This window comes from Papio anubis, chromosome X, assembly GCF_008728515.1.
Source record: "Papio anubis isolate 15944 chromosome X, Panubis1.0, whole genome shotgun sequence".
Taxonomy (NCBI): domain Eukaryota; kingdom Metazoa; phylum Chordata; class Mammalia; order Primates; family Cercopithecidae; genus Papio; species Papio anubis.
This window is the reverse complement of record NC_044996.1, coordinates 113,669,313-113,696,827: the sequence shown is the minus strand read 5'-3', so window position 1 is coordinate 113,696,827 and position 27,515 is coordinate 113,669,313. Positions and strand designations below refer to the sequence as shown.

Here is a 27,515-nt window from a genome sequence, read left to right as displayed (position 1 = left end):
AATTTATTTGCCTAATCCTAAAGATTCACCTGAAGCAGAATCAACAGTAGAAACATAACCGAAACAGGAAAGGGTGTGGGTTACACACCCCTCCCCTGCCATGTTTCTATTAATGAGAAGGATCAGGACCCAAGAGAGGAATAAGAATGCAAGAACTAATTGCCATCTTTTTCCTTCACTGCAGATAAATGAAGGCCATTTTCACAAAAAAAATATGATCATTGCAGATAAATGTAGGATATTGTCATAATAAGTTAATCTTTTTTTTTTTTTTTTGCAATTTAAGCCAAAAAAATGTAGTATGACAAGAGTACATTTAAGTGCCAAGTAACCTCATGCTTTAACTGCCTAGATATTTAAGGTATTATTGAAATGGAAATGGAATGCTTTATTTAACTTTGGAGAGGTGAGTGAAGTTCAAATTAAAATGTATAAATAACCTTATATGTGAGTATTTGATATTTAATTTAAATAGAGACTTCAAAAAATTCAAATGAAGATAAATAAATCACTGCTTGATATATGGAGTACTGATTAATAGCATAAGCTCTGGAGTCAAAGAGACTTATTTTTGAATATCTACTCTGTCACTGACTAACTGTGTAACTTTGGACAAATTATTTAACCTTTCTGACCCTTGGTTATCTCATCTATAAAATGGGAATTCCAACATAACTTACTCAAAAGGTATAACTGTGGCACTAATTCTAAGACTTGTATTAATTTAGGTTTGCCCAGAAGTAGACCCTGAGACAAGGATTTAAATACAAATAATTTCATCGAGAGTTGATCCCAGAAAGCCATGGTAGAGGAGAAGATAGAGTTGTAGAGCTGAAGATATACATATCTGTCAGCTGTGTCTAAGCAGGGAACAAAGTTGAGATATATAAGAATACTGAAGAGCACTGAAATCAAACCCAGGAGATGTGGGGTTGGGTCCAGATTCTGCCAAAATGGGAAGGAAGCCTATACATGGGAAGGAAGCCTATACAAGGCATGCTAAGAAGCCTGTTTATCACTGTGGTCAACTGCCCAATGCACTGGAGATTTTTAGTGTGGAACATGCATTGGAGGTGTCCTACCCAAGGGGAGAAGAAGGTGGGATATTTATTTTGATATGGTTTGGCTGTGTTCTCACCCAAATTTCATCTTGAATTGTAACTCCAATAATCCCCACGTGTTGTGGGAGGGACCAGGTAGGAGGTAACTGAATCATGGGGGTGGGTTTTTCCTGTGCTGTTCTCCTGATAGTGAATAAGTCTCATGAGATCTGATGGTTTTATAAAGAACAGTTCCCCCGCACATGCTCTCTTGTCTGCTGTCATGTAAGACGTGCCTTTGCTCCTCCTTCGCCTTCTGCCATGATTGTGAGGCCTCCCCAACCATGTGGAACTGTGAGTCCATTAAACTTCTTCTTCCTTTATAAATTACCCAGTCTCGGGTATTTCTTCATAGCAGTATGAAAACTATGAAGACTAACACATTTATCCTCCAGCTTCTGTCCATTGGTTAAGTGCCATTCCAGAGATATCTCCTCCCCAGCTTCCAGCCTGCTCTGCAAGAGGCAGAGCTACTCCTACAGCCAGAGAAAGGACTCAGGTAGAGTCACAGGTACTTGTAGTTAGAAGCTTCATGGTTTACAGGAAGGATGAGTGCTAAGGGGAAATGGGTAGTCTACTAAGGATCAAATCTATCTTACCTGCTTGGTTTCTGTAAAGTGTCATTGGAGCACAGCTGTGTCCCTTTATTTAGGTATTGTCTGTGGCTTTTAGTATACAATGACAGAGTTGACCACATGACCCATAAAGCAGAAAATATTTAGTATCTGGTCCTTTGCAGAAACAGTGTGTTGATCCCTTATATAGTTGGTAGCACAACTGAGATATTAGAATTTAGGCTTCTTGACCTCCAGTGCTGTGCTTTCCTAATTACACTTGAGACTTGCTCTCTCCAAACTTAATTACAGGAAGAGATGATTTTACCAGTGTTTAATCAACTAGAAACTTCTATTAACTGGCTCTTCTATATGTCTACATACAATGGGTTATTCATTCCATAGTTATTACCAAGAGACATTTGAATCAAATATCCTGATTTGGAGTCTTCACATTAAGCATGTCTATATGCAATTTCTTTCAAAAATGCTAAATCAGGTATTGTAGAACATTAATGTTCTCAGAACCAGCAGCTTGTGGATAAGAAAGGATTCACATTGATATTTACAACCAGATTTGCTGGCTCTTTGCCTCCATCTGCCATGCAGGCCTTCAGACCCATGCAAAGTCCTGTCTACCTCAATGGTTCTGAAAGTCTCTAGAGGAACTTATGGCTTTTCTTCTCACAGGTCTCATCCAGGAACATTGAACAGCTCTGCAGGGCAAATACTGCCTGGTTTAGTGTGCTGTCCATCTCCTTGGACATGGAACTTCTAAGCTATAACTTCTAAGCTATAACATCCTTGGGGTGGGGGGATGCAGAGTAGAGGTGCTAAAATAAGATGGATTTCCCTTTAGATTCACAGCACGGGACCTCATTGGAATCCCACTCCTTGCTGAACACAGCAGAAGGGATGAATTTGTTCTTACCCACTCACTGTATGTCTGTGGTAGTAGTTCTCAAAGTATAGTCCAGCATCAGCATAACCTAGGAACTTTTCAGAGATGCAAGTCTTGGCTGGGCACAGTGGCTCACACCTGTAATCCCAGCACCATGGGAGGCTGAGGTGGGTGGATCACCTGAGGTCAGGAGTTCGAGACCAGCCTGACCAACATGGTGAAACCCTGTCTCTACTAAAAATACAAAAAGTAGCCGGGCGTGTTGGCGGGTGCCTGTAATCCTAGCTACTCAGGAGGCTGAGGCAGGAGAATCGCTTCAACCCAGGAGGCAGAGGTTGCTGTGAGCCGAGATTGCACCACTGCACTCCAGTCTGGGTGACAGAGCAAGACTCAGTCACCAAAAAAAAAAAAAAAAAAAAAGAGAGAGAGAGAGAGAGAGAGAGAGAGAGAGATGCAAGTCTCACCCCAGAGCTAGTAAATCAGAAACTCTTGGGTTGAAGCCCAGTAATCTATACTTCGCTAAGAACTGGGTGGTTGTAACACATGGTAATTTTTGAGAATCACTGAAATAGAGCATTGGATTCAGACCAACACTTTTGATCTCCAGTTTCCCCCCTTTTCCCCAATGTAGTGATTTGTGTATAAATATGGTGACAATAAAACCTTCCATCCCAACATGCATACCCCTTTGACATGTGATGTGGCAGCTCCTCCTTTCAAGAGATGAAGTAATTTCCCCATCTCTTGAATTTGGGCTGATCTTTTGACATGCTTTGACCAATAGAACTTAGCAGAAGTAATGTACAAGTTTCAAAACCTAGGCATCAGGAGATCTTGTAGCTTCCACTCTCCCTCTCTTGGAACACTGCCCTGAGAATAGCATGTAATGAAGCCTAGTCTAGCCTACAGGACGATGAGTGGCTTTATGAAGAACCAAGGTTCTCCAATCAACAGCCAGCTGTCAGATATCTGAGAGAGTCCATTTTAGACCATCTAGCTCCTGTTCACTTGCTAGATAACTGCATCCACATAAATAACAGCAAGCAAGACCATCAGAATAACTATTCAGCTAATCACAGAGCAAACTTCAGACGCACAGAATTATGAGCAATAAATAACTCTTGTTTTAAACTGTTAAGTTTTGGGGTGCTTTTATGCAACAATAGAAACTGATATGGACAGGTATCCAAGCAACAAGAATTGCAAGGTTTTTTTTTTTCCAGCATGTTGATTTGTCCTGAAAATTAAAACAATTTATACTGTTCAGGCAAGGCCACCCCATTATAATTTATAATTTAAGTAAGCAGCCACAAGGTCGTTTGGTTTAGTGTTCATAAAACAAAACAAGCAACTTTAGGCCTCAGCTTCTACATCTATAAAAGGAGAATATTCAACTAGATAATAATTGCAGTAATTATTCCAAGTTTGGATTTCTATGGTTCTAAGAAATTCAAATAGAGTGAACCAATTTTTTCTACTTCTTAAGTAGAAAAAACACAGAAACAGGCCAGGCATGGTGGCTCACACCTGTAATCCCAGCACTTTGAGAGGCTGAGGTAGGTGGATCACTTGAGGTCAGGAGTTTAAGACCAGCCTGATCAACATGGAGAAACTCCATCTCTATCAAAAATACTAAAATTAGCTGGGTGTGGTGGGGTGCATCTGTATCCCAGCTACTTGGGAGGCTGAGGCAGGAGAATCACTAGAACCTTAAAGGCAGAGGTTGCAGTGAACTGAGATCACACCACTGCACTCCAGCCTGGGCAACAAAGGGCGGGGAGGGCAGTGGCTGGGAGGGAAGAGGAGGGGAGGGGAGGGAAGGGGAGGGGAGGGAAGGGGAGGGGAGAGGAGAGACGGGAGAGGAGAGGACACAGAAACATATATCACTTTTACTCCAAATATGTTTAAGATTGAGTTAAATTATTAATGCCAGCTGCATCCGTATCTGTAATTTTCCATTAGGTTCTTGGACAGAGAGATAGTGTAAAGCATAGCAACAAAACAAAACACAGGCTTTGGAGCTTGACACACGTGGACTGAAACCCTTGCTTGCTTTCTTTCCAGCTGTGTGGCCTTAATCTAGCTATTTCCCCTCTAAACTTTGGGGTCCTTAATCTTTAAAAATTATCTATAACCATATGTTCTTTGAAATTATTTTCAGGATAAAGACATATATGTTAAAGCTACACATATATGTGTAGCTTCTACACATTCAATAGTAGGAATACAATGGAAAAATTTTACTATAATGAATTATAAATTCTATTCTATTGTAATATAGTACATGAAATAATAAACATACACAAGAAGCATAATACAAATTAGATTTTCTTTTTTTATATTGCATTTATATCTGATTAACCTCCTGTAAGTCAGGAAGTCAGGAATAGAAACAATTCTTTATTCTGATATTTGAACCACCACAGTAAAGAAAAAAGAAAAGCCTTATTTTAATAAAAGCGGCTCTGGATCTAAATGACTACCTGTTGATTTTTTTTCATTCAACATTTGTGTATTTAACATCTTGACTTTATGCCCAGATCTGTTTCAGTGTGCTAAAGAGGATGAAAAGCACCTGCTTTTGAGAAAAATTCCTCTTTCTCTTAATTCTTTTTTAGCTACTACCACAACTCTGCCAGCTGTCACCAATAGCTTTGAGCTGAGGGCATTCCCAGACTCCCCACACTGGCAGCAATGTGGAGGGCGTAGGAGAAGACAAGAGTGGTAGGGGGTGTTGAGACCCTCGTGTTGGGGAGAAGGAAGTAGGGCAGTGCTATGAAAGATGAATATCTCTCATGGCTTCCATCACACTTCCCCTGACCCGCTCCTCTAGTTTTACTGATCTCCTTAATATTCTGCCATCTTGTTCCTACTTCAGTATCACTGCTCAGTCTTTTCTTTCCCTGCCTGTAATAATTTTCCCAGAAATACACCAGGCTCACTTCCTCACTTACATCAGTTTTCTGATGTTCTCTTAATAGACAAGCTTCCCTGACCACACGATAGACAATAATACCCTCATGATGTCTCCCTGCTTAGTTGTTCTCTGTAATGGTGTTTCTCAAACGTCAATGTGCACAGGATTCACTTGGGGATTCTATTAAAATGCAGACTGTGATTCAGTGGGTCTAGGATAGGGGCCTCAGATTCTACATATCTAACAAATACCCACTGACATCAATCTGTAGACTACACTCTACAGTACTTACAATTATTGAGACAGTATATATTTTCTTCATTAATTTATTACATATATTACATAAAACATATATTACAATATATGTTTTATGAAAGGAGGGACTTATCTTATTCTATGCTGTACTCGCAGCACCAGTATGATGCTCAACACGTGGAAGTTAATAAATATTTATTAAGTGGATGAATTATATATGTTGCTGGAAATCAAAACTGGAACTTTGAATGTCTTTTTCTTATAAACATTATTGTTACATTTAGATAAAATACACATTAAATGAATTTCGGTGCCCTGGTTTTGGAGCCTTCCTACCATGTGTAAAGTGGCTTATATGGGACATAAACCCATAAGTTCAGAGTTTAACAAACTTATAAAGAATCGTTGGAACATAATCTCTTCATAGAGTTTATGTCTGAGTCTGAGGCTGAACATGTCAGGGACAGCCAGAAAACAGACACCAATAAATGATAATATAGGAACAAACTATGTATATTCACTGAGGGAACCAAAAATTAGAGCTCATAAAAAGAAATAAACCTGACATAGTTAGTTGAATATAACCCTGATATAGCAATTTTAGTGTCCCAGATTGACAAAAAGAAAAAAAAAAAAAACAAAAACAAAACCATAATGCTTGCATATCTTTTCAAGTCTCCAAAGTCGTTAAATCTAACTCTGATGACTTCTGAGAAATCCCAGGGGACACATGAGATGCACTGTCCTCAGATTGTAGGGCTTCTTTTAATCCAAGCACTATGCCTTCTAATGAATTATGATTGTGCTACCCCAGCTGTGATTCTTCCAGTTCAGTATTTTTCTACTTGACATAAAGTAAAAATCAACTTTACCTGAAGAACCAGTCACCATGCTTTAATGCTTCAATCATTTGATCTTTGAAAAGTAGACAAGGCCAAAGATGTTTTTAGTTCTGGCTAATTATAGAATGGTACAGCAAAGAAGTTTTCTGGCTTTTTTCCCCCTGAGAGTCAAAGCCAGCATTAACATTGCCATGAGAATGTATGAATACCTTCTATCAACAATTGAATAGGAAGGAAAATAAAATAGACTGAAAATATGCAGTGAAAACAAAAGTTAAAACTACAGCTAAACGAAGAAATATTCCTCCCCCAAGTCAGCTTGTGGTCCTCACAATCCATTTTTCTTTTACTTGAACTAAAAATGGAAGAGCTCTTAAATTGTTTGCAAATGGGACAGGGAGAGGTGCTAGTAGGACTGTGTGTGTTTCTGTGGTTTCTATGATTCTTGTAGCCATATTTGAAGAATATTGTCTAAATGATATAGGATTTGTTGAGATGGCATCTTCATGTAGTGTTAGTGGATAATCTGGCAGTTCACCCTGAATCTCTCTTCAGGGACAATGCACACATCCTTGGATGCTAGGAATATTGGTTGTTAAAGGTGTTTCTTACTAAGAATTGCCTTCGGCCTCAGAAAACTTGTCCAAGTTGTCCTTCCACTGTCAGGCAGCAGCCAGCCCATGGCCAATGGCTGGCTGGATCAGAAATACAAAGTCCAGGCCCACTGCCTGTAATTCAGGACAGCTCTGCAGAGCCAGCCCAGATGTAGGGCTCCTGTGAGACTGGCTTAGGCCTCTGTTGCAGCCAACTCATGTTTCAGACTCTCCCACAATCTCCCTGGTACTCTTCTCTTCCTTATGGGTGTATCTCCAGAGAACACTCCCCATATCCCATTGTCATACAACATTTTGAATCAGAGTCAATTTCCAAGGAATGTACTCTAAGACTTTTTGCATAGTCAACAACACAAAGCTTTATCTCTATCTTCAGAATTGAAACAAATTTTCTCTCTCATCCAGACATCACTTCATAGTTGTGCTTTTGAACAAATAGCTAAAGCCAAAGAGAATGGGATCCAGTATACTTACAGGCTCCAACAGTGGTCAGTCCAGGAGCTAGGTCAGGCTGCTTTGCCCTCAGCTCTTGAAGTAAATGGTTTACCGCCTTCCACTCAGAGCTCAGGTCTTCTAACTTCCTCTTTAATAGAAAAGCATACACATTACTTATTCGATTAACACTCTGAAGATAACTTAATTCATGAACATCTTAATTCATTTGGTGAATATATTATTGAATTTCTATTATATTTTACTTCTAAATTAACTTTAGTGGGTAGAATTTCTTTTAAAGGAATTATAATTATTTTAGCCAACCACCCTACAAATATTTATCGATTGCTCCATATAAACTCTCCAGGCATAATTTTATTAAAAGGAAGTAGAGTGCAAACATTAATGAAAACAAACCAACAAAAAACAGTTCCCTCTCAGCAACTGGCTTAATTCTTGAAGAGTATCTATTGTGGTTGCATACTAAAATTATCCAGATAAATTGAGAAAAATCCTAATGTACTGGCTCACTCCCAGTCGATTATATCAGAATCTCTTAAAGGGAGGGGCTGCAGTGGACATGGGAAGATGCTACTTAGAGCCCCCCTTCAAGGAAAGACTCTTGTTCTAGATGATGGAAATGATGTCACTAGACATTCTTCAGCTGTCAGTCCCTTCAGGGACTGCCTGAGCTGCAGAGAGCTGCCTTGTCCAAGGTCATGCCTTTTCCCCGGCAGCCCTCATTCAGTGACTGATCAATGTGAAGGTATAAAGGCCTGACTAATTTGGCTTAAAGCAGGACACGTTTGAAGAGGTATTTCAGCTGCAGAGCTCTCCGTGGCATAAGCCAAGCCTGTATTTGGCCAGTGGTGTGCTGGTAGATGTATATCAACTGGATCTCTGATCTCAGGGTGTTTAAAAACACCTTGTTTTTAGTGTTTGCCAATTTCTGTGGTGTAAATATTCCCACCACGGTTAAATTTAAATTACCAAGAAGATAACATCAAGTGCCTCAAAAAATGCCTGGCAATATAACAGTAGGCCGTCCTGAGCTGGTTCCACCTCACTGGTTCAGCTAGCTATACAAGAAGTTATAGCCAGTAGAATGTGAGCAGAAGTGTTTGTCAGTTTGGGGCTGAGGCTTTGAAAAATTTAGTGAGGTTTCTACCTTTTTTTCCTTTCCATTGTTGGAAGCAGAAGACTCTTAGGTCCTACAGCAAATCTTTACAACTTACTGGGGAGAGAATTAAGTCCTGATGCCCTAGAGCAGTTGTTCTCATACTTTAGGATCAACAGAATCACCTGAAGGCCTTGCTAATTGCTGCAGAGCAGCCCCAGAGTTCTGGATTTAGTAGATACTGGGTGGAGCCCAATAATCTGCATTTTTAACAATTTTCCAGGTGATGTTGATGCTGATTGTTCATGACAAAATCCTAAGTATCTATAATACCTAATCAGTTACCTGAGCATTTATCACAGACCAGTTATGTACCATTCTTGAGAACATAACAGACCCTCAGATCATTTTCAACAGGATTTCATTCTCTTGCGAAACCCTAGCAAAGAAAAGCTACCAAGGGAATGGCACGCAGAGGAAGAAGATGAACAGGACCTAGGTTTCTGCAATAACATATGTAAGAAGGCTGCTTGACTAGGAAAACATAGGCTGGGTTGCCATGTGAGCAAGAGAAAAACTCCTATTGTGTTAAGCCGCTGAAATATTTAGTTCATTACAAGCAGCAATACCTTGCCAGTATAGTAGCGCTAGTCACAAAAGCTTTACCAGTGCCTATAAGAGATAATAGCTGCATTTTTATATCACTGTACGTTCTTATGCTTATGTTATAAGGAATACAAATAACTTTATTGATGTTGGGTTTGCTTAAAATAAATATATTAGCAGAAATTGCATTTCTAGTCTGAAGAATCAGAGTTGGAAAAGAGCCAGAAATTACAAACTCTTTAAAGTAAATAGGAATGTCAATGAACCCAACCTAACCGGAATGTTTTATTCACACATTGTAGTTTAATGCTAATCATTAATTTAATGCTAATCATTTCAATGAAACCATTAATTTATTTATTCCAGAAAAAAAATTGTTCAGGTGCTACTCAGTGCCAGACTTTGTGCCAGTTACTAAGTTCACAAAACTGAAGTTAGTAACCTCTAAGCATTCACAGGCATGTAAGTAAATTAGAACAGAGATTTTAGGAAAAAATAATGATTTCAACAAGACACCTTGGGGAAACACCGTAACTCAGCCTGGAGAGGTCAATAAGTTACCCACAAAAACTAACATTTGAACTGATTTTGAAAGATAACTAAGAAGTTTTCAGAAGGGGCCATTCAAGTGCCAGGTGGAGAAAGGGCATTTCAGACAGAAGGAAAACCACGTGCAAAATGGCAAGAGGTATTGAGCCTTAAAAAAAAAAAAAAAAAAATGCAGTGTGTCCTGGCTATCTAGACTACAGTGTTTATAAGTAATGATACAGAGCTGCAATAAGGCAATTTATTAAGGCCTTGTAATGTGGGGTTATCAGATTCTCTTCTAAAACCACAGAGTAGATGGAAGTGTTTAGAGAAGTAGAGCAATATGATACGATTCGTGTTTTGCATTGTGGAGGCTTTATCAGAAGGGTGCAGAGATGTGAGTTGCAAGGCTAACGTGGTAATTGGAGTGGGAAGTGGTCCGCTGGACTGAAGGCTTTGGCCATACAGAAAAAGGTAAAGGTGTAGAGGGGTGTGTGTGTGTGTATTTTCTTGCCTTTAATAGTTGAGATTTTGAGCTGGTAAACGACGAAGAAAAACTTTCCATCAAATTGTTTCTTCTAGTTGTGGGATATGAGGTTTCTCTTCAAATAATCTGATCAATCTTTTATTCTTTAATTCATAGTACACCCCCCCACACACACCCTTTTTCTCCTTTTTCCTTTTTGCCTTTGTTAGATGCCCAGGCACGCCTCAGTACCAAGCGTTATCAGTACCAGCTCACATTCATTTACTTATCTGGAAAGAGGACTAACTTTCTAGCTCATTACAGATACCCCTTCCCCTTCCTCTCCACTTGGTTTTACGTGCCCACCCTATCTTAAACAGTCAAATGTTTAGCCAACCGGGATTAGTTTAGATTGTATGACCCGACCCCGGCCAATGGGGAAAGGGTACAGGACTTGCATCAGGAATAAAGGCTCTCGTGCCCCTTTGTTCAGGTGTGTTCTCATGGCAACTGGCCAAGGAGGCACCCCTCTGCACAGAAGTAAAATTGCTTTGCTAAGAATCCTTTGTTCGAGTGTTCAATTTCCTTAGGATTTTGAGCCTTATTCCTAAAACAGTCTACCCTGTCAGCGTGTGTCTTTCCAGTCAAGACTACATGCCCTTTGCAAGGCAGGACTGAGTCTTCTATGCCTTTAATGGTATTTTCTTTATATCCAATCCAGTGCTTCCTAATAAGAGGAGTTCAATAAATATTTCTGAATTGAATAAAATTAAATAAAAATGGCTACTTGAATAAAGGAAAAGAGAAAGAGATAAATGAGTTTCTTTTTCCCCAACTTGACTTCAATGTGAACTACACACCATGAATGACTGTGTGTGTATATATATATATATGGTACTTGAGGAAGCCTATGTAGGTTTTCCAGGTGTGCAATCATTTTATTAGGCTTATTTTTTTCTTTTGAGACAGGGTCTTGCTCTGTCACCTAGGCTGGAGAGCAGTGTCAAGATCTCGGCTCACTGCAGCCTTGACTTCCTAGGCAATCCTCCCACCTCAGCCTCCTGAGTAGCTGGGACTACAGATGCATGCCACCCTGCCTGGATATATATATTTTTGCATTTTTATGTAGAGATGGGGTTTTGTCATGTTGCCCAGGCTGGTCTCAAACTCCTGGACTCAAGCAATCTGCCCATCCCAGCCTCCCAAAGTGCTGGAATTACAGGTGTGAGCCACCACACCCAGCCTTATTAGGTTTTTATAAATCCTGAACCAAACTGTATTTAAAAAGTAATCTCACAGACTAGGGTCACAAATTCAGGTCCCTATAGGGACTAGGTTGTAACAAAGGGAAGAATAAGCCTTGTCTAAAACAGAGAGCTATAACTTCAGATGTGGCTGCTGACTGCCAACAGAAAAGTGGGCATAAGTTTAAAAGCAAAAAACAGAAAAACAAACAAAAAACCTGGCTGATCATATTCCCTCATCAGTGTATACCGGAGAACTTTCTCTCACATTCTTAAGGTCATAAGGAAGTACAAGAAAGTTTGTTGCTGCATTGTGGGGAATTGAGGACAACATGGGTGTGTATGTGAAAGACATGGATAAGGGTATATGTAGAGCAATGTGGATGGATTTTTTTATTTTTTTGAGATGGAGTTTTACTGTTGTTGCCCTGGCTGGAATGTAGTGGTGTGATCTTGGCTCACTGCAACTTTCGCCTCCTGGGTTCAAGTGATTCTCCTGCCTCAGCTACCGGCTGGCACCACCACACCTGGTTAATTTTTGTATTTTGTATTTCACCATGTTGGCCAGGCTGCCTCTAACTCCTGACCTCAGGTGATCTGCCCATCTTGGCCTCCCAGTGTGCTGGGATTGCAGGCGTAAGCCACTGCGCCTGGCAGGGGATGGATCTTTAAAACACAATTATGAACGTTTGAAAAGCTAAAAAACAAGATTTATAGTACAATGTAGCTTTTATAAATTTAAAATATACTTATAAATAATATTACATATTTTAAAAGGATAAAGCAGGAAATAAATGGGAATAGAGATATTGTCACATTTCAGTAATTTTGCTAATTGGTTATTAAACATAACCATTAATATAAATTAAATTTTATAAATATAAAACTGTGCTAAGAACAAAACATAATATATAGTAAGAATTCATCACTTCCTAATTTAACTATCATCAGTGCTCTTGAGATTATATCTATTGTGTCTGACATCAAGTCAAATCAAGGCTTTCAATGTTTTTATCCAGAATGCATGATGTTAACATTTACTAGCATATCAATACATGTAACTTTTTTATTTATTAAAAATCAGTCTTGAACCTAAAAGCAAACAAAATATAATGCCTCTGATTAGTCAGGAAAACCACCCTTGAAAGTCATCACTCATGGAAGATATTTTTCTGTCCTGACATCAGAACCTAAACACTAAAAATTAAATATTGTAAGACACTAGTGAGTAATATATTTGATCTTCTGGTTTCCCTGTGAAGTTTCTATAACTCTACAAAGACAGAATACTAAAAGCAATGAGAAGTAACCATTCTGATAACAGAAAGTAGCAATAGGAGACAATGAACATAAAAAACTTAAAACTGAGAAATGTGGTAATTTTAGTCATTTATCAATGAAATGACAGTTCAACATGTGATGAAATCTCATCCTATGCCATTTAATTTATAGGAAATCACCTATATGTGCTGAGAGAGAGAGAAAAGGAGAGATAGTGATAGATTTAGGATTGATTTAAATACTGCTGGGGGTATGCCCATCTTTCTACTCAGTAAGCATATTGTTCCTCAGAATGAGTGGATAAAGAGAGATCAAAGTTCGTTGTTTCTACCAGTTGACTTGGGTTCCACTTTCTTCTCATGGTGTAAGTATCTCAGTGATTTGAGTTTGCTTTAATATTTAAAGGTATTTATTTATCTTACAGTCTAGCTTCTAAAAGCAAATCAACCACTTCAACTGGGTCTCAACTGAAGAAACAGTGCTTTGAATTTCATGTTCCTCATATATCACTGTATCACTAAACAGAGCAAAAATTGATGTGATAACGACATCCCTGAAAATTAAGAAAAGTTAATTTACATTGGGATTTAGAATCAGAAGTCTTGAGTTTCATTCCTAATTCACTGGTTGTATGATCCTTGGAAAATCAGATGGGTCACTAAGATTTATCATCCTTGAAACATGGATATAATACTACCACGTAACTCATAGCTTTGTTGGAGAAACTAAATGAGATATTTTATATGGTAAAAACGCTGTGAACTGGAAAGCACTATAAATTTGTTGGTCAGATATTATGCACTGTTTAATGAAGCAAAACAGAAGATATTCAAGAAAAGTTTTCATTAAAATAGTTACAATAAAAATTTTTCAGTGCTTTATTAAAGGACTAGGTTTTAGTTACCTAGAAAGTAACATGTTTGTGCATGCAATTTCTCTTTTATTAATACATAAACTCTAAATAGTCTGTCCATTTGGTCAAATATTATCTTTCCCACTCTTATCTCCAGATAGGTAAATGAGGGGTTACTATAATCTCTAATGTAGAGGTGGATTTTTAAAATTAAATGGCACTCCCATCTGTCCATTTGGTCAAATATTATCTTTCCCACTCTTATCTCCAGATAGGTAAATGAGGGGTTACTATAATCTCTAATGTAGAGGTGGATTTTTAAAATTAAATGGCACTCCCAATGTACCACAAATGTCTGAGGACGTTGCAATGGGTCAAAGGTTCAATAAGCTCAGAACTGTATAATTTCTAATCTTTTATAATTATTAGCAAATACTTATGAAATGACTACAGTTTTTGATTTAGCTAATCACAAAAACAATCTTGCTACTTTTCCAAGAATTTGGTGTACTGTAGAGTTGAAATGGATTATTTATATATTATGCAAGTTCTTTTTTGTTTTGCTTCATTTTGTTTTTCACTTCTCTGGCATTTGCCCATGTTTTCAATTCTCTCATCATTCAAGCTGTAAAATTCATCTGCATAACAGAAAAATGTTTGGCTGTAGTAACTAGTCAGGTGTTCATCATATAATAATCTTTAAGCAATGCTCAATAAAAATCTGTAAAAGGTAACATTTTGCTATACATGTTAATCATCTATAAGCAAATTTAAGGAAATCAAATATGTACTTAAGTCCCAACTTATTTAAATTGCAAATCAGTGGGATAATAGCTATCAAGTCCTATTCTTGACTACATCTCTATAATTTTAAAACTTTGAATATGCTAACTAAATTGCAGGTCCAAGGTTTTCTGCACAAGAGCTCCAAACTCAACAATCAGAGTGAATTCATGTTCCACCAAAATGGATAAACTTTGGGAGTACTTTTTTTGTAAATGGAAAAATTAAATTCATTATAGATGACTTTTGCAGCTGAGCATTATTCTCCATTGTATATACTTTGCTTGAAAATATTCATTAAATGTTAAGACAACTATATCAAACTATGAAATTTCTTCTTTATGAAGAACAGGAATTAGTTACAAGAAAAAGTGATTTCTGAATATAACTTTCCTTTTAAAATTTAAAATGGATAAATATTTAAGGTGATAGATACTGCAATCACTCTGATTTGATCATTATATATTATATGCTCGTATCAAAATATCACTTGTGGTAAAAGGACAGAAAAGGATATTCCACGCAAATAGGAACCAAAAGCAAGCAGGAATAGCTTTATATCAGACAAAACAGGCTTTAAAGCAACGATAGTAAACAAAAGATAAAGAAAGACATTGTATAATGATAAAAGGATTAGTTCCACAAGAAGATATTTACTACAATACTCAATTTATATGCATCCAACACTGGTGCTCCTAGCTTTATAAAACAATAGTACTAGACCTAAGAAATGAGATAGACAACAATGCAATAATAGTGGGGGACTTCAATACTCCACTTACAGCACTAGACAGGTCATTGAAAGAAAAACTCAACAAAGAAACAATGGACTTAAATTATGCCCTAGAACAAATGGATTTAACAGATATCTGCAGAACATTCTTCCCAACAATTGCAGAATGTACATTCTTATCAGCGGATGAAACATTCTCCAAGACAGGTCATACAAGAGGCCACAAAAAAGTCTTAATAAATTTAGGAAAATCAAAATCATATCAAGTATCTTCTCAGACCACAGTGGAATAAAACTAAAAATCAACTCCAAAAGGAAAAAACTACACAAACACATGGAAATTAAGCTCTTGAATGATTTTGGGGTTAACAATGAAATTGAGATGGAAATTAAAATATTTTTTGAAATGAATAGTGACACAATTTATTGCAACCTCTGAGATACAGCAAAAACAGTGCTAAGAGGAAAGCTCATAGTGTTAAATACCTACATCAAAAATTCTGAAAGAGCACAAATTGACAACCTAATGTCACATTTCAAGGAACTAGAGAAGCAAGAACAAACTAAACTCAAGGCCAGCGGAAGAAAAGAAATAACAAAGATCAAAGCAGAACTAAATGAAGTTGAAACAAAAAAATACAAAATATAAATGAAACAAAAAGCTAGTTCTTTGAAAAGATAAACAAAATTGATAGACCATTAGCAGGATTAACCAAGGAAAGAAGAGAGAAGAGTCAAATAAGCTCAAGTAGAAATGAAACTGGAAACACTACAGCCTACATCACAAAAATACAAAAGATCATTCACTACTACTATGAACACCTTTATGCACACAAACTAGAAAATCCAGAGGAAATGGATAAATTCGTGGAAACATACAACCCTCCTAGTTTAAATCAAGAAGAAACAGAAACCCTGAACACTTCGGCTGGGCGCGGTGGCTCACGTCTGTAATCCTAGCACTTTGGGAGGCTGAGGCGGGCAGATCATGAGGTCAGGAGTTTGAGACCAGCCTGGCCGACATAGTGAAACTCCGACTCTACTAAAAATACAAAAATTAGCTGGGCGTGGTGGTGAGCACCTGTAATCTCAGCTACTTGGGAGGCTGAGGCAGGAGAATTGCTTGAAACCGGAAGGTAGAGGTTGCAGTGAGCCGAGATCATGCCACAGGACTCCAGCCTGGGCGAAAGAGCAAAACTCCGTCTCAAAAAAAAAAAAAAAAAAAAGTAACCCTGAACACATCAATAATGAGCAGCTAGGTTGAATCAGTAATTTAAAAATTGCCAAATAAAAGCCCAGGACCAGATGAATTCACAGCTGAATTCTACCAGACATTCAAAGAAGAATTGGTACCAATTATACTGAAACTATTTCAAAAGATAAAGAGGGAATCCTCCCTAAATCATTCTATGAAGTCAGTATCACCCTAATACCAAAACCAGAAAAGGACGTACAAAAAAGAAAGCAGCAGCACAAAAATAGCAGCAAAATTTGCAATTGTAAGATATGGAACCAACCCAAGTGTCCATCGACCAATGAATGGATAAAGAAAATGTAGTATCTATATACCATAGAATATTACTCAGACATAAAAAGGAATTTCTTTTGCAGCAACTTGAATGGAGCTGGTGGCCATTATTCCAAGTAAAGTAACTCAGGAATGGAAAACTAAATACCGTATGTTCTCCCTCATAAGTGGGAGCTAAGCTTTGAGGATACAAAGACATACAGAGTGATATAATGGACTTTGGGGACTCTAAGTGGGGAGCTTGGGAGTGAGGTAAGGGATAAAAGACTATTTATTGGGTACAGTGTATACTACTCAGGTAATGGATACAGAAAAAATTTCAGAACTTGCCACTATAGAACTCATCCATGTAACCAAAAACCACCTGTACCCCCAAAACTACTGAAATTACAAAAAATAAGCAAAATATCACTTGTACCCCACATATAAATATGTACAATTATACATATATAAAATTAAATATAAAAAATGTTTTAAGAAATTAACAGTTTCCTAAGATAGCTACAATTGTGGGTGCTTTCTTGCCTCATATTTTGGGATATTTAAAAAATATTAAATGATTTTTATGTTTTCTATCATTAAGATAAGGAAAAAAGCCTTCTAGAAATATTATTTGATGTAGAATAAGGGAAAATAATGTATTTGTTTTATACAATCATAAAAATATCATTTGTTTAAAAAAGTAAACTAGAATATAGTTTAAACTCTGAGTTTGAGATTTTCAAAATTTAAAAATATATCTTGTGTCAATGGTAGGCATGCAATTAATATCTACTGAATAAATAAAGAACTCTACCTACGGCTGTACATATACAGGCATACATTTGAATACTGTAATTGAAACATCTATGTCTCTTTGTCTGTCTTTTTAAGTGTAATTAATACAACTGAGGACAAGAGGTGAAATTCAAATCTCTAAAATACTTCCCTAATTTCAGCATGAGCTACTGAGCATATGAGACTTTTCACTCAAATGTTCTCTCAGAAAAGAAAGTTGGCTCATATTCAAGACTACCTCTTATGTCGCAATTATTTTATTCTGAACCACAATGTTGTATATTAGCCTGAAATAACCTCAAGAGATGTGATGCTTATATAAGTACTCTGACAGAATTTGCTTAATTAAAAAGGGAGGCAAAGCAAGTTGATAAATCTTGAGCAATCATTCCTAATGTATAGCTTCACAATCACTCGGAGACCATTGTAAACAAGTCTTTTAAAGAATTTGTTAAAAAGCCAAACAATTTAAAAAGCAAAAACAATATGTGAGTCTATTGGGAAAATTTTAAAAAATCACATCTGACTGGGTGCGGTGGCTCACGCCTGTAATCCCAGGACTTTGGGAGGCCGAGGCAGCCGATCACCTGAGGTCGGGAGTTTGAGACCAGCTTGACCAATGTGGAGAAACCCCATCTCTACTAAAAATACAAAATTAGCTGGGCGTGGTGGCGCATGCCTGTAGTCCCAGCTACCTGGGAGGCTGAGGCAGGAGAATCGTTTGAACCTGGGAGGTGGAGGTTGCTGTGAGCCGAGATCGTGCCACTGCACTCTAGCCTGGGCAACAAAAAAGCAAAACTCTGTCTCAAAAACAAACAAACAAACAAACAAAACTCATATCTATGAAAAATGAAAAAAACAGTTGTCCTAATATTTTGTGAATGGGTATTGAAGTTTGGGATAAAAATTTCAGTTACAGCATTGAGAACGTGAAAAATGGCCCTGCTGGTAGCTGGCAGCTGGCAGCTAGCTAGGCCATGATGGTCTCAGCTGGATGTTAAAAAACACTCATAGAAATAAACTAGGTAGACACAAGGCCACCCCATGGCCGTGTTTGAAACAAGACAGAGACAAGGCCTTTCTGCTATCACAGAAATGACTCATATGAGGCATTGCTGCTCCTTTACCAATGACGTGTCTAGCCCTACTTTAATCTCATCTTCTAGATAAACACTAAGATACCTAATCACTACATTGATTCTGTTTCTTGAAAGCATCTAATCCAGAAATGGCTTCTGCTTTCTGAATTCCTCCTTAGAATCATGCAGCCAGCTGAGCTCTGTGAGAAGCTTTTTCCAACGCCCTCTTACTGACATGCCCACACTCTGTCTGAAGTGTTTTACGCTCTTGCTGCAACAAGGTAAATATTCTTAATTTGTTGATTACAGGTATGTTGCTAGTAATCTTGGCCAGAGGGCTTTCAGAGTATTATGTGGGGATTCAAACAGTGCCATATTACAAATAACTTAGCAAGGTGATGAGCTCTAGAATTCTAGAATATACATACGGAGCATTTGAATGAAATTGTTTCATAAAATATAAATGTGCCAGGTATTTCTAAATGAGTGTGTTATTTTATAAAATGTAAGATTAGAAATATGGAAATGCTACTCAATTAAGAAATTGAATATAATTAGAAATTTGACAATCTCATCCATATTTCTAAATGTTTATGTTTACAAGTTGCCCAAAAATCTATTACAATTTTTTTCTCTTCTCATTGGGAAAGTGAAGCTCTCCTTAAGTTTATGCATTGGGATTAGCATTTATTCAACCTCTTATACTCCAAGACTTTTTTTCAGTTGTAAAGCAAACTCATATTTTTAAAAAATAAAATGTTACTATGAATTTACTTATAAATTATTAAGTATTTCTAACATTGTTATCTTCTTTCTAGATGTCATCTCCCACCTTGTTCTGGTGTTATTGGCATGGGAATTGTACTCACTAAATGAGTCAGTCAAAATAGACTTGTTCATTTGAGGGGACAATTTTTATCTGTTATCTCTCTATTGATTTCTGTTGCTATAAGTGAAGTTACACCAGGTAAACGAGATTGTATGCATGACAGATGATTTATGAAATCCAAGTATTGTTTTAATGGTAATTATATTGATTTCGGCAACATTTTGACCAATGAAATACCATTCGACCTGCTATACTGTGAATAAGTCTTGAGATGCACATCTGTTGTGAGTAATATATTAAAGATTGTTAGGCAAAAAATAAACCCTAAGGAAGTTTTGAAAAATGTTAAGATGTTGATGTTGGCAGTAGAACAAACACATTGGAAGGAAAAAAAAACAGCTTAATCTAGTTAATTAACAACAAAACAGCTGGGAAAATGAAACATCCCTGGTTGTGATTGACTGTAATTGAAAATGACTAATGATGCTGTCATTTTGCAGCTCATATCTGAGGAAATGATGCCTGGAAGATTATAATTGCCCTCTTGACCATTTGTCTACAGCAATTATTTTGTGTTAAAGGTTGAGATGGAACCCTTTGGCCAAACACAGAAAGGTCCTCACACCTTTTTCTGTTACATTGAAAAATAATTCAAGAGCAGTAAGTAAAATTAGGTTATGTAAGTAACATTTTTTGATAATATAAAAAGTTAGCAAAGCAAACCAGCTGGCTTCATTTTATCACTTTAGAAAGTAATCAAGACATTTAAAATTCCATTAACGCTCTCAGTTCTAATACATGGCAGGTGATGTAAGCATTGAAAGTATATGAACACATTTTTAAAAGTTAACTGAAAGTGTAGTTTTCTAACTTAAGTTAAAAATGAGTATGAATACAAGAAAATGGCGCCTAAATGCTTAAGTTCAAGACAGTTAAAAATACAATTTTATAATAAAAACCAAACAACAAATGGCTTATTTCTTTTGTAGTTTATATTGTTGTCACTGATAGCAGTAGTTTTTGTTGCTTTTAAACTGCTAAATGGGGTGCTATTGAGGACCTCGTTATTACTCTATGGAAAAATGGAACACATTAAAAACTATTTCATCTATGGCATTAATGTAATACATTACACCAAAACTACAACTTTAGCAAAATTTTAAACAATTTATATAACTCATATAGTCAGTCTTCAATAATTTCTGAAGTTAAGATGAAGAAATAACATACAAATAAATAAAAGTATGTGTGTAGAGGGGGAGAGAGAGAGGGAGACAGAGAGAGAAGAGAGAGAGAGGGAGAGAAGGAGAGAGAGAAAAAGAGAGAGAGAGTTGAAGTGTTAAACAAAGATGGAGAGGTATTTGATCATATGATCCTAAGATTTTTCCAGTTATTTTGCAGCAGAGATTAGTACTATATATATGTCATTAGTAGTATTATTTCATAATTTTGACCTTTTATAGGAATTCCTCAAAGAAAATAAAGAAGTTGGTTAGTCAGAGATTTCAAAAAGAAACCAGAAATATACCATCTTTGAAAATAAAAGAAATCTTAAAGAAGTTGATGAAGTGAAGGAAAGACGAAAGAGGAAAGAAACTGAACAGGGATTAACCCAGCTTCCAGTCAGAACTCAGCTTGGGAGGTGAGCGTAGGAGCTGAACAGACAGGCTGTCTGATGCAGAATGCGGAGGTGCCAATAGACAAGTCAATTTCCTAAGAAACAGAATAATTCCCTGATGTGTCTTTAATTAGAATGTCTGTAAGCAGTGGACATACTAATTATCCATTTAAATACTGGATCTTACATATACATCATGAGAGATTTTCATTTTCTTTTTTTTTTTTTTTTTTTTTTTTTTTTTTTTTTTTTTGAGACGGAGTTTCGCTCTGCCGCCCAGGCTGGAGTGCAATGGCCGGATCTCAGCTCACTGCAAGCTCCGCCTCCCGGGTTCACGCCATTCTCCTGCCTCAGCCTCCCAAGTAGCTGGGACTACAGGCACCCGCCACCATGCCCGGCTAGTTTTTTTTGTATTTTTTAGTAGAGACGGGGTTTCACCATGTTAGCCAGGATGGTCTCGATCTCCTGACCTCGTGATCCACCCGTCTCGGCCTCCCAAAGTGCTGGGATTACAGGCTTGAGCCACCGCGCCCGGCCTTCATTTTCTTTTTAAAGAATATCATTTTCTTCATAACTATTACACTTTCCAAATGCACCCGCCCCCAAAACAAAACAGAAACACAATTCTCTCATGAAAATGTGCTGCAGGCTACTCAGACTCGTTTCCTCTTCTATTAAGAGGTAACAAGACCCAGAGTGAAGAAGAGGCATGAGAAATAGGACACATTTTAAATTTTGATATATGGACTCAAAGTTGAAAAAGGCTTTGTTCACTTTCTGTCAGAGCAATGGAGCGTCCTTCAGAAAAATCACCCTAACCTTCAAAAATAAATTTTTGATCCATGCAGAGATTTAAACAGCCCTCACAGCTTTCTACCTTGTATTGCTGGGTGTCATGTTCAAAACTGTGAGGTCATTTTTTGAGCCTCTAGTTGTTTCAGGCTACCACAAACCCCAGCTAATCTTCAGATGTTTCCAAGGTCATGGTCCATAGCAAAAGTTTTGCATGAGTCAACTATTTTTTTAATCCCCATAATTTCCAAATCGGTCTTGCATTTTTGCCCCTATGAACTTGATATCTATATCTATATCTATATATTTTGAAATGGAGTTTTGCTCGTGTAGCCCAGGCTGGAGTGCAACGGCGTGGTCTCGGCTCACTGCAACTTCTGCCTCTCAGGTTCAAGCGATTCTCCTGCCTCAGCCTCCCAAGTAGCTGGGATTACAGGCGCCTGCCACCACAGCTGGCTCATTTTCGTATTTTTAGTAGAGAGAGGGTTTCGCCATGTTGGCCAGGCTGGTCTCGAACTCCTGACCTCAGGTGATCTGCCTGCCTTGGCCTCGCAAAGTGCTGGGATTATAGGCGTGAGCCACCATGCCCAGCCAACTTGATATGCTGATTCTTCTCCAAATCCAAGGGAAAAATGGGAAAACAGGAATAAAATTTCCCTTAAGTTCAGCTTCTCCCAATGTGCCAAATTGAGAGAAAATGGGGAAGCAGGCAAGGAGAAAAAAAAAAAAAAAAGAAGGAAGGAAAGAACAGTGCTGTCTGCTACAAAAATGGTTTTAAGGGTTGTGAGAGAAGGAAAGCAACAGCTCCTGGTTTGTTCTTTTTATTCCAGAAAAGTAATTCTCCTTTTACATCACTAATGCATTAGCAGGAAGCAGATATGCTCAGGCATGGCAGATCCCAGTTCTTATCTCCAAGTGGCCCAGTAGTTGAGTGTGTGGGTGGAGGTGTGATAAGTTAGTATCAAGTATTTGGATTGTTTTGTACGTAATGAAAGCAAAAATTGTCTCACCGGCTTTTAATTAAGATCTCTCTCTCTCTCTCTTTTACAAAAGCACAAAAGTAAAAGCCAAATTACATGTACCTTTGTGATCTCTAACAATTAGTGACAAACCTTAATTCATAGTCATACACCATAAGGCATAAAGTCTTTGAGGATCAACAAAGAGTAGACAGAAATGTACGCAATTGTCCATTTGTGCATTTCATGGCTTGCTACAATTAAAGTCACCCTGTTAACTGCTCTGGGGGCTGGCTTTCTTCAGAACATCAACAGAAACTCTGAAATTTGCTGCTTTCAGGACTTTCTCTAGCTCTTCGAATTAAATACTGAGCACATTGTTAGTTTTGTTAGTTTATGAAAAATGATTATACTGGGCTTGAACTGTATACAAATTACTTTTCTAGATTTTTGGAGTGGTTGCAATATATTCCTGAATAAATGTATGTTGATATCCACAGAGAAACCTGTGATTTTCAGTGTCTGGTGTTTGGACATTAAGCTCAGTGCAAACTTCAACTTTACCTAAGGAAAAGTCTCTTGTAAGCTGCAAGGAAAACAAACAATCTTCTAGAAATTAAGCTTGGGCCAAGTGCAAGGGAAACTATGCAGTGACCTTAGAGACAGAATCTAAGTCATGGTAATGTTGTTTGCAAGGACAAACTGGTTCTGTATAATGAGGTTATTGACCTGAACTGTTTTCAAGCAGTTTTAAACATGAGGGCGAGGTTCATTGTATCCAAGCCTGCAACATTCACTGAGAAACTAAGACTGATCAATAAACAACCACAATTACAGGATCTCAGGAACCTTCATCATAATGGGAACCATTATAATTTCGGTCAGGTACAGAGAATCAGGTAACCTATTGCTAACGTGTATTTAGCACTGGTCTCTCATTTGCAAATGGAAGCCATTGATTAGCTATTTTTTGAAAACTGACCTGGCTTTCCATCTCCCTCCTTATGTAATAGCCTGTGAATAAATGTGACCTAGACTTCAACATGTATATGGAGAAGAAAACAAAATAGAAAGCTTTATCCCAGGCCAGCTTTTTGCCAAAGAAATAAGCAATTACATGACATTTCACTAAAAATTCTTGACTCAATGAAATACTGAAGCCTCAATGCCGATTTTCCTCTTTTATAAGAAAGAGCAACAAAGGAAAGAAAGGTTGGAGACAGACACTATGATGCAGTAGCTTGATTTGAATTAAACCAAACAATATGAAAAGCATCAAGGCTGGCAAGCAAAGCAATAAAGCCCCAAAGAATTTAATCTACCTTGAAGGTGGGACTACTTTTGTATTGATGGCAGCACACCAGGACAGAAATGAGTTCTTTAATGCAATGACTCGTTAACAGCCTTAAGATCACAATATATAAATAGGATATGCTGATCAAAAAGACAGCTTTGCCTCTGCTATTACAGTATGGCCAGTATTTCCTTACAAGTTATTTCATTGATTATAAATAGTCCACGTCAATGGCAAATGTACAACAGGGGAAGCATAACCCATTATGAGGTAATGGATATAGCTAGAGGTTGCTTCATTACCTTCACTGGCTGAGTGGCTGGTTTTTCCTTGTACAAACGCTGCCCTTTAGACAAAATCCCTTCCACATCCGGTTGTTTAGCTTGAACTGCGATTTCAGTTTCCTGGGGAAAAGAACCCATAGAGTGCAGATTAACTTCACAGTTAGCAATAAAATTACTAAATTTAAATATACCCTTGGAGACACCACATGTATTGCAGATCAATTTCTGCTGGGTACATAAGGGCACAAAAATGTAGCTTTTGATGCAGAGAAAAGAAACAGAGATGTGAAACAAAGTAAAGTTAAAAAAATTCATCCAATATCTTCTTGAATTATATAATAATACTCACAGAGAAACACAGGCGTTAACTTTCTACTTTTCAAAAAAGTAAAATGCAATAATGACAGTACAATTAACATAACTTATATGAATAGACATTAGTTTTAGCTTTATTAATCTCAATAATCCTAATGTTCATATGACTTTATACACTTATTGTTTTACAAAATTCTGTTTTGAGTATTGGATATAAATTTTGTTTTGACGACGCAATTAAAAATGATAAAGGGGATATCACCACCGACCCCACAGAAATACAAACTACCATCAGAGAATACTATAAACACCTCTACGCAAATAAACTGGAAAACCTAGAAGAAATGGATAATTTCCTGGACACTTACACTCTTCCAAGACTAAACCAGGAAGAAGTTGAATCCCTGAATAGACCAATAGCAGGCTCTGAAATTGAGGCAATAATTAATAGCCTACCAACCAAAAAAAGTCCAGGACCAGATGGATTCACAGCTGAATTCTACCAGAGGTACAAGGAGGAGTTGGTAACATTCCTTCTGAAACTATTCCAATCAATAGAAAAAGAGGGAATCCTCCCTAACTCATTTTATGAGGCCAACATCATCCTGATACCAAAGCCTGGCAGAGACACAACAAAAAAAGAGAATTTTAGACCAATATCCCTGATGAACATCGATGCAAAAATCCTCAATAAAATTCTGGCAAACCGGATTCAGCAACACATCAAAAAGCTTATCCACCATGATCAAGTGGGCTTCATCCCTGGGATGCAAGGCTGGTTCAACATTCGCAAATCAATAAACATAATCCAGCATATAAACAGAACCAAAGACAAGAACCACATGATTATCTCAATAGATGCAGAAAAGGCTTTTGACAAAATTCAACAGCCCTTCATGCTAAAAACGCTCAATAAATTCGGTATTGATGGAACGTACCTCAAAATAATAAGAGCTATTTATGACAAACCCACAGCCAATATCATACTGAATGGGCAAAAACTGGAAAAATTCCCTTTGAAAACTGGCACAAGACAGGGATGCCCTCTCTCACCACTCCTATTCAACATAGTGTTGGAAGTTCTGGCTAGGGCAATTAGGCAAGAGAAAGAAATCAGGGGTATTCAGTTAGGAAAAGAAGAAGTCAAATTGTCCCTGTTTGCAGATGACATGATTGTATATTTAGAAAACCCCATTGTCTCAGCCCAAAATCTCCTTAAGCTGATAAGCAACTTCAGCAAAGTCTCAGGATACAAAATTAATGTGCAAAAATCACAAGCATTCTTATACACCAATAACAGACAAACACAGAGCCAAATCATGAATGAACTTCCATTCACAATTGCTTCAAAGAGAATCAAATACCTAGGAATCCAACTTACAAGGGATGTAAAGGACCTCTTCAAGGAGAACTACAAACCACTGCTCAGTGAAATAAAAGAGGACACAAACAAATGGAAGAACATACCATGCTCAAGGATAGGAAGAATCAATATCGTGAAAATGGCCATACTGCCCAAGGTAATTTATAGATTCAATGCCATCCCCATCAAGCTACCAATGAGTTTCTTCACAGAATTGGAAAAAACTGCTTTAAAGTTCATATGGAACCAAAAAAGAGCCCGCATCTCCAAGACAATCCTAAGTCAAAAGAACAAAGCTGGAGGCATCACGCTACCTGACTTCAAACTATACTACAAGGCTACAGTAACCAAAACAGCATGGTACTGGTACCAAAACAGAGATATAGACCAATGGAACAGAACAGAGTCCTCAGAAATAATACCACACATCTACAGCCATCTGATCTTTGACAAACCTGAGAAAAACAAGAAATGGGGAAAGGATTCCCTATTTAATAAATGGTGCTGGGAAAATTGGCTAGCCATAAGTAGAAAGCTGAAACTGGATCCTTTCCTTACTCCTTATACGAAAATTAATTCAAGATGGATTAGAGACTTAAATGTTAGACCTAATACCATAAAAATCCTAGAGGAAAACCTAGGTAGTACCATTCAGGACATAGGCATGGGCAAAGACTTCATGTCTAAAACACCAAAAGCAACGGCAGCAAAAGCTAAAATTGACAAATGGGATCTCATTAAACTAAAGAGCTTCTGCACAGCAAAAGAAACTACCATCAGAGTGAACAGGCAACCTACAGAATGGGAGAAAATTTTTGCAATCTACTCATCTGACAAAGGGCTAATATCCAGAACCTACAAAGAACTCCAACAAATTTACAAGAAAAAAACAAACAACCCCATCAAAAAGTGGGCAAAGGATATGAACAGACATTTCTCAAAAGAGGACATTCATACAGCCAACAGACATATGAAAAAATGCTCATCATCACTGGCCATCAGAGAAATGCAAATCAAAACCACAATGAGATACCATCTCACACCAGTTAGAATGGCGATCATTAAAAAGTCAGGAAACAACAGGTGCTGGAGAGGATGTGGAGAAATAGGAACACTTTTACACTGTTGGTGGGATTGTAAACTAGTTCAACCATTATGGAAAACAGTATGGCGATTCCTCAAGGATCTAGAACTAGATGTACCATATGACCCAGCCATCCCATTACTGGGTATATACCCAAAGGATTATAAATTATGCTGCTCTAAAGACACATGCACACGTATGTTTATTGCAGCACTATTCACAATAGCAAAGACTTGGAATCAACCCAAATGTCCATCAGTGACAGACTGGATTAAGAAAATGTGGCACATATACACCATGGAATACTATGCAGCCATAAAAAAGGATGAGTTTGTGTCCTTTGTAGGGACATGGATGCAGCTGG

The 27,515-nt window shown here is 37.5% G+C and overlaps 1 protein-coding gene across 5 annotated transcripts in view; it reads right to left on the bottom strand.

Annotated features, from left to right (window-relative positions):
• Nucleotides 1-27,515, bottom strand: part of DMD (dystrophin) — a 2,174,064-nt gene that overhangs the window by 686,158 nt on the left and 1,460,391 nt on the right. For 4 of the 5 annotated variants that reach the window (XM_031660695.1, XM_031660696.1, XM_031660698.1 and 1 more), the window contains exons 1-2: nucleotides 24,408-24,532; nucleotides 7,658-7,766 (exon numbers count right to left, since the gene is read on the bottom strand). In XM_031660695.1, the coding sequence (XP_031516555.1) occupies nucleotides 7,658-7,766; nucleotides 24,408-24,527 (229 nt within the window). In that variant the 5' untranslated portion in view covers nucleotides 24,528-24,532. Of the gene's footprint in view, nucleotides 1-7,657; nucleotides 7,767-24,407; nucleotides 24,533-27,515 lie in introns of those variants that run through there. The other variant, XM_031660704.1, reaches the window with a different exon arrangement.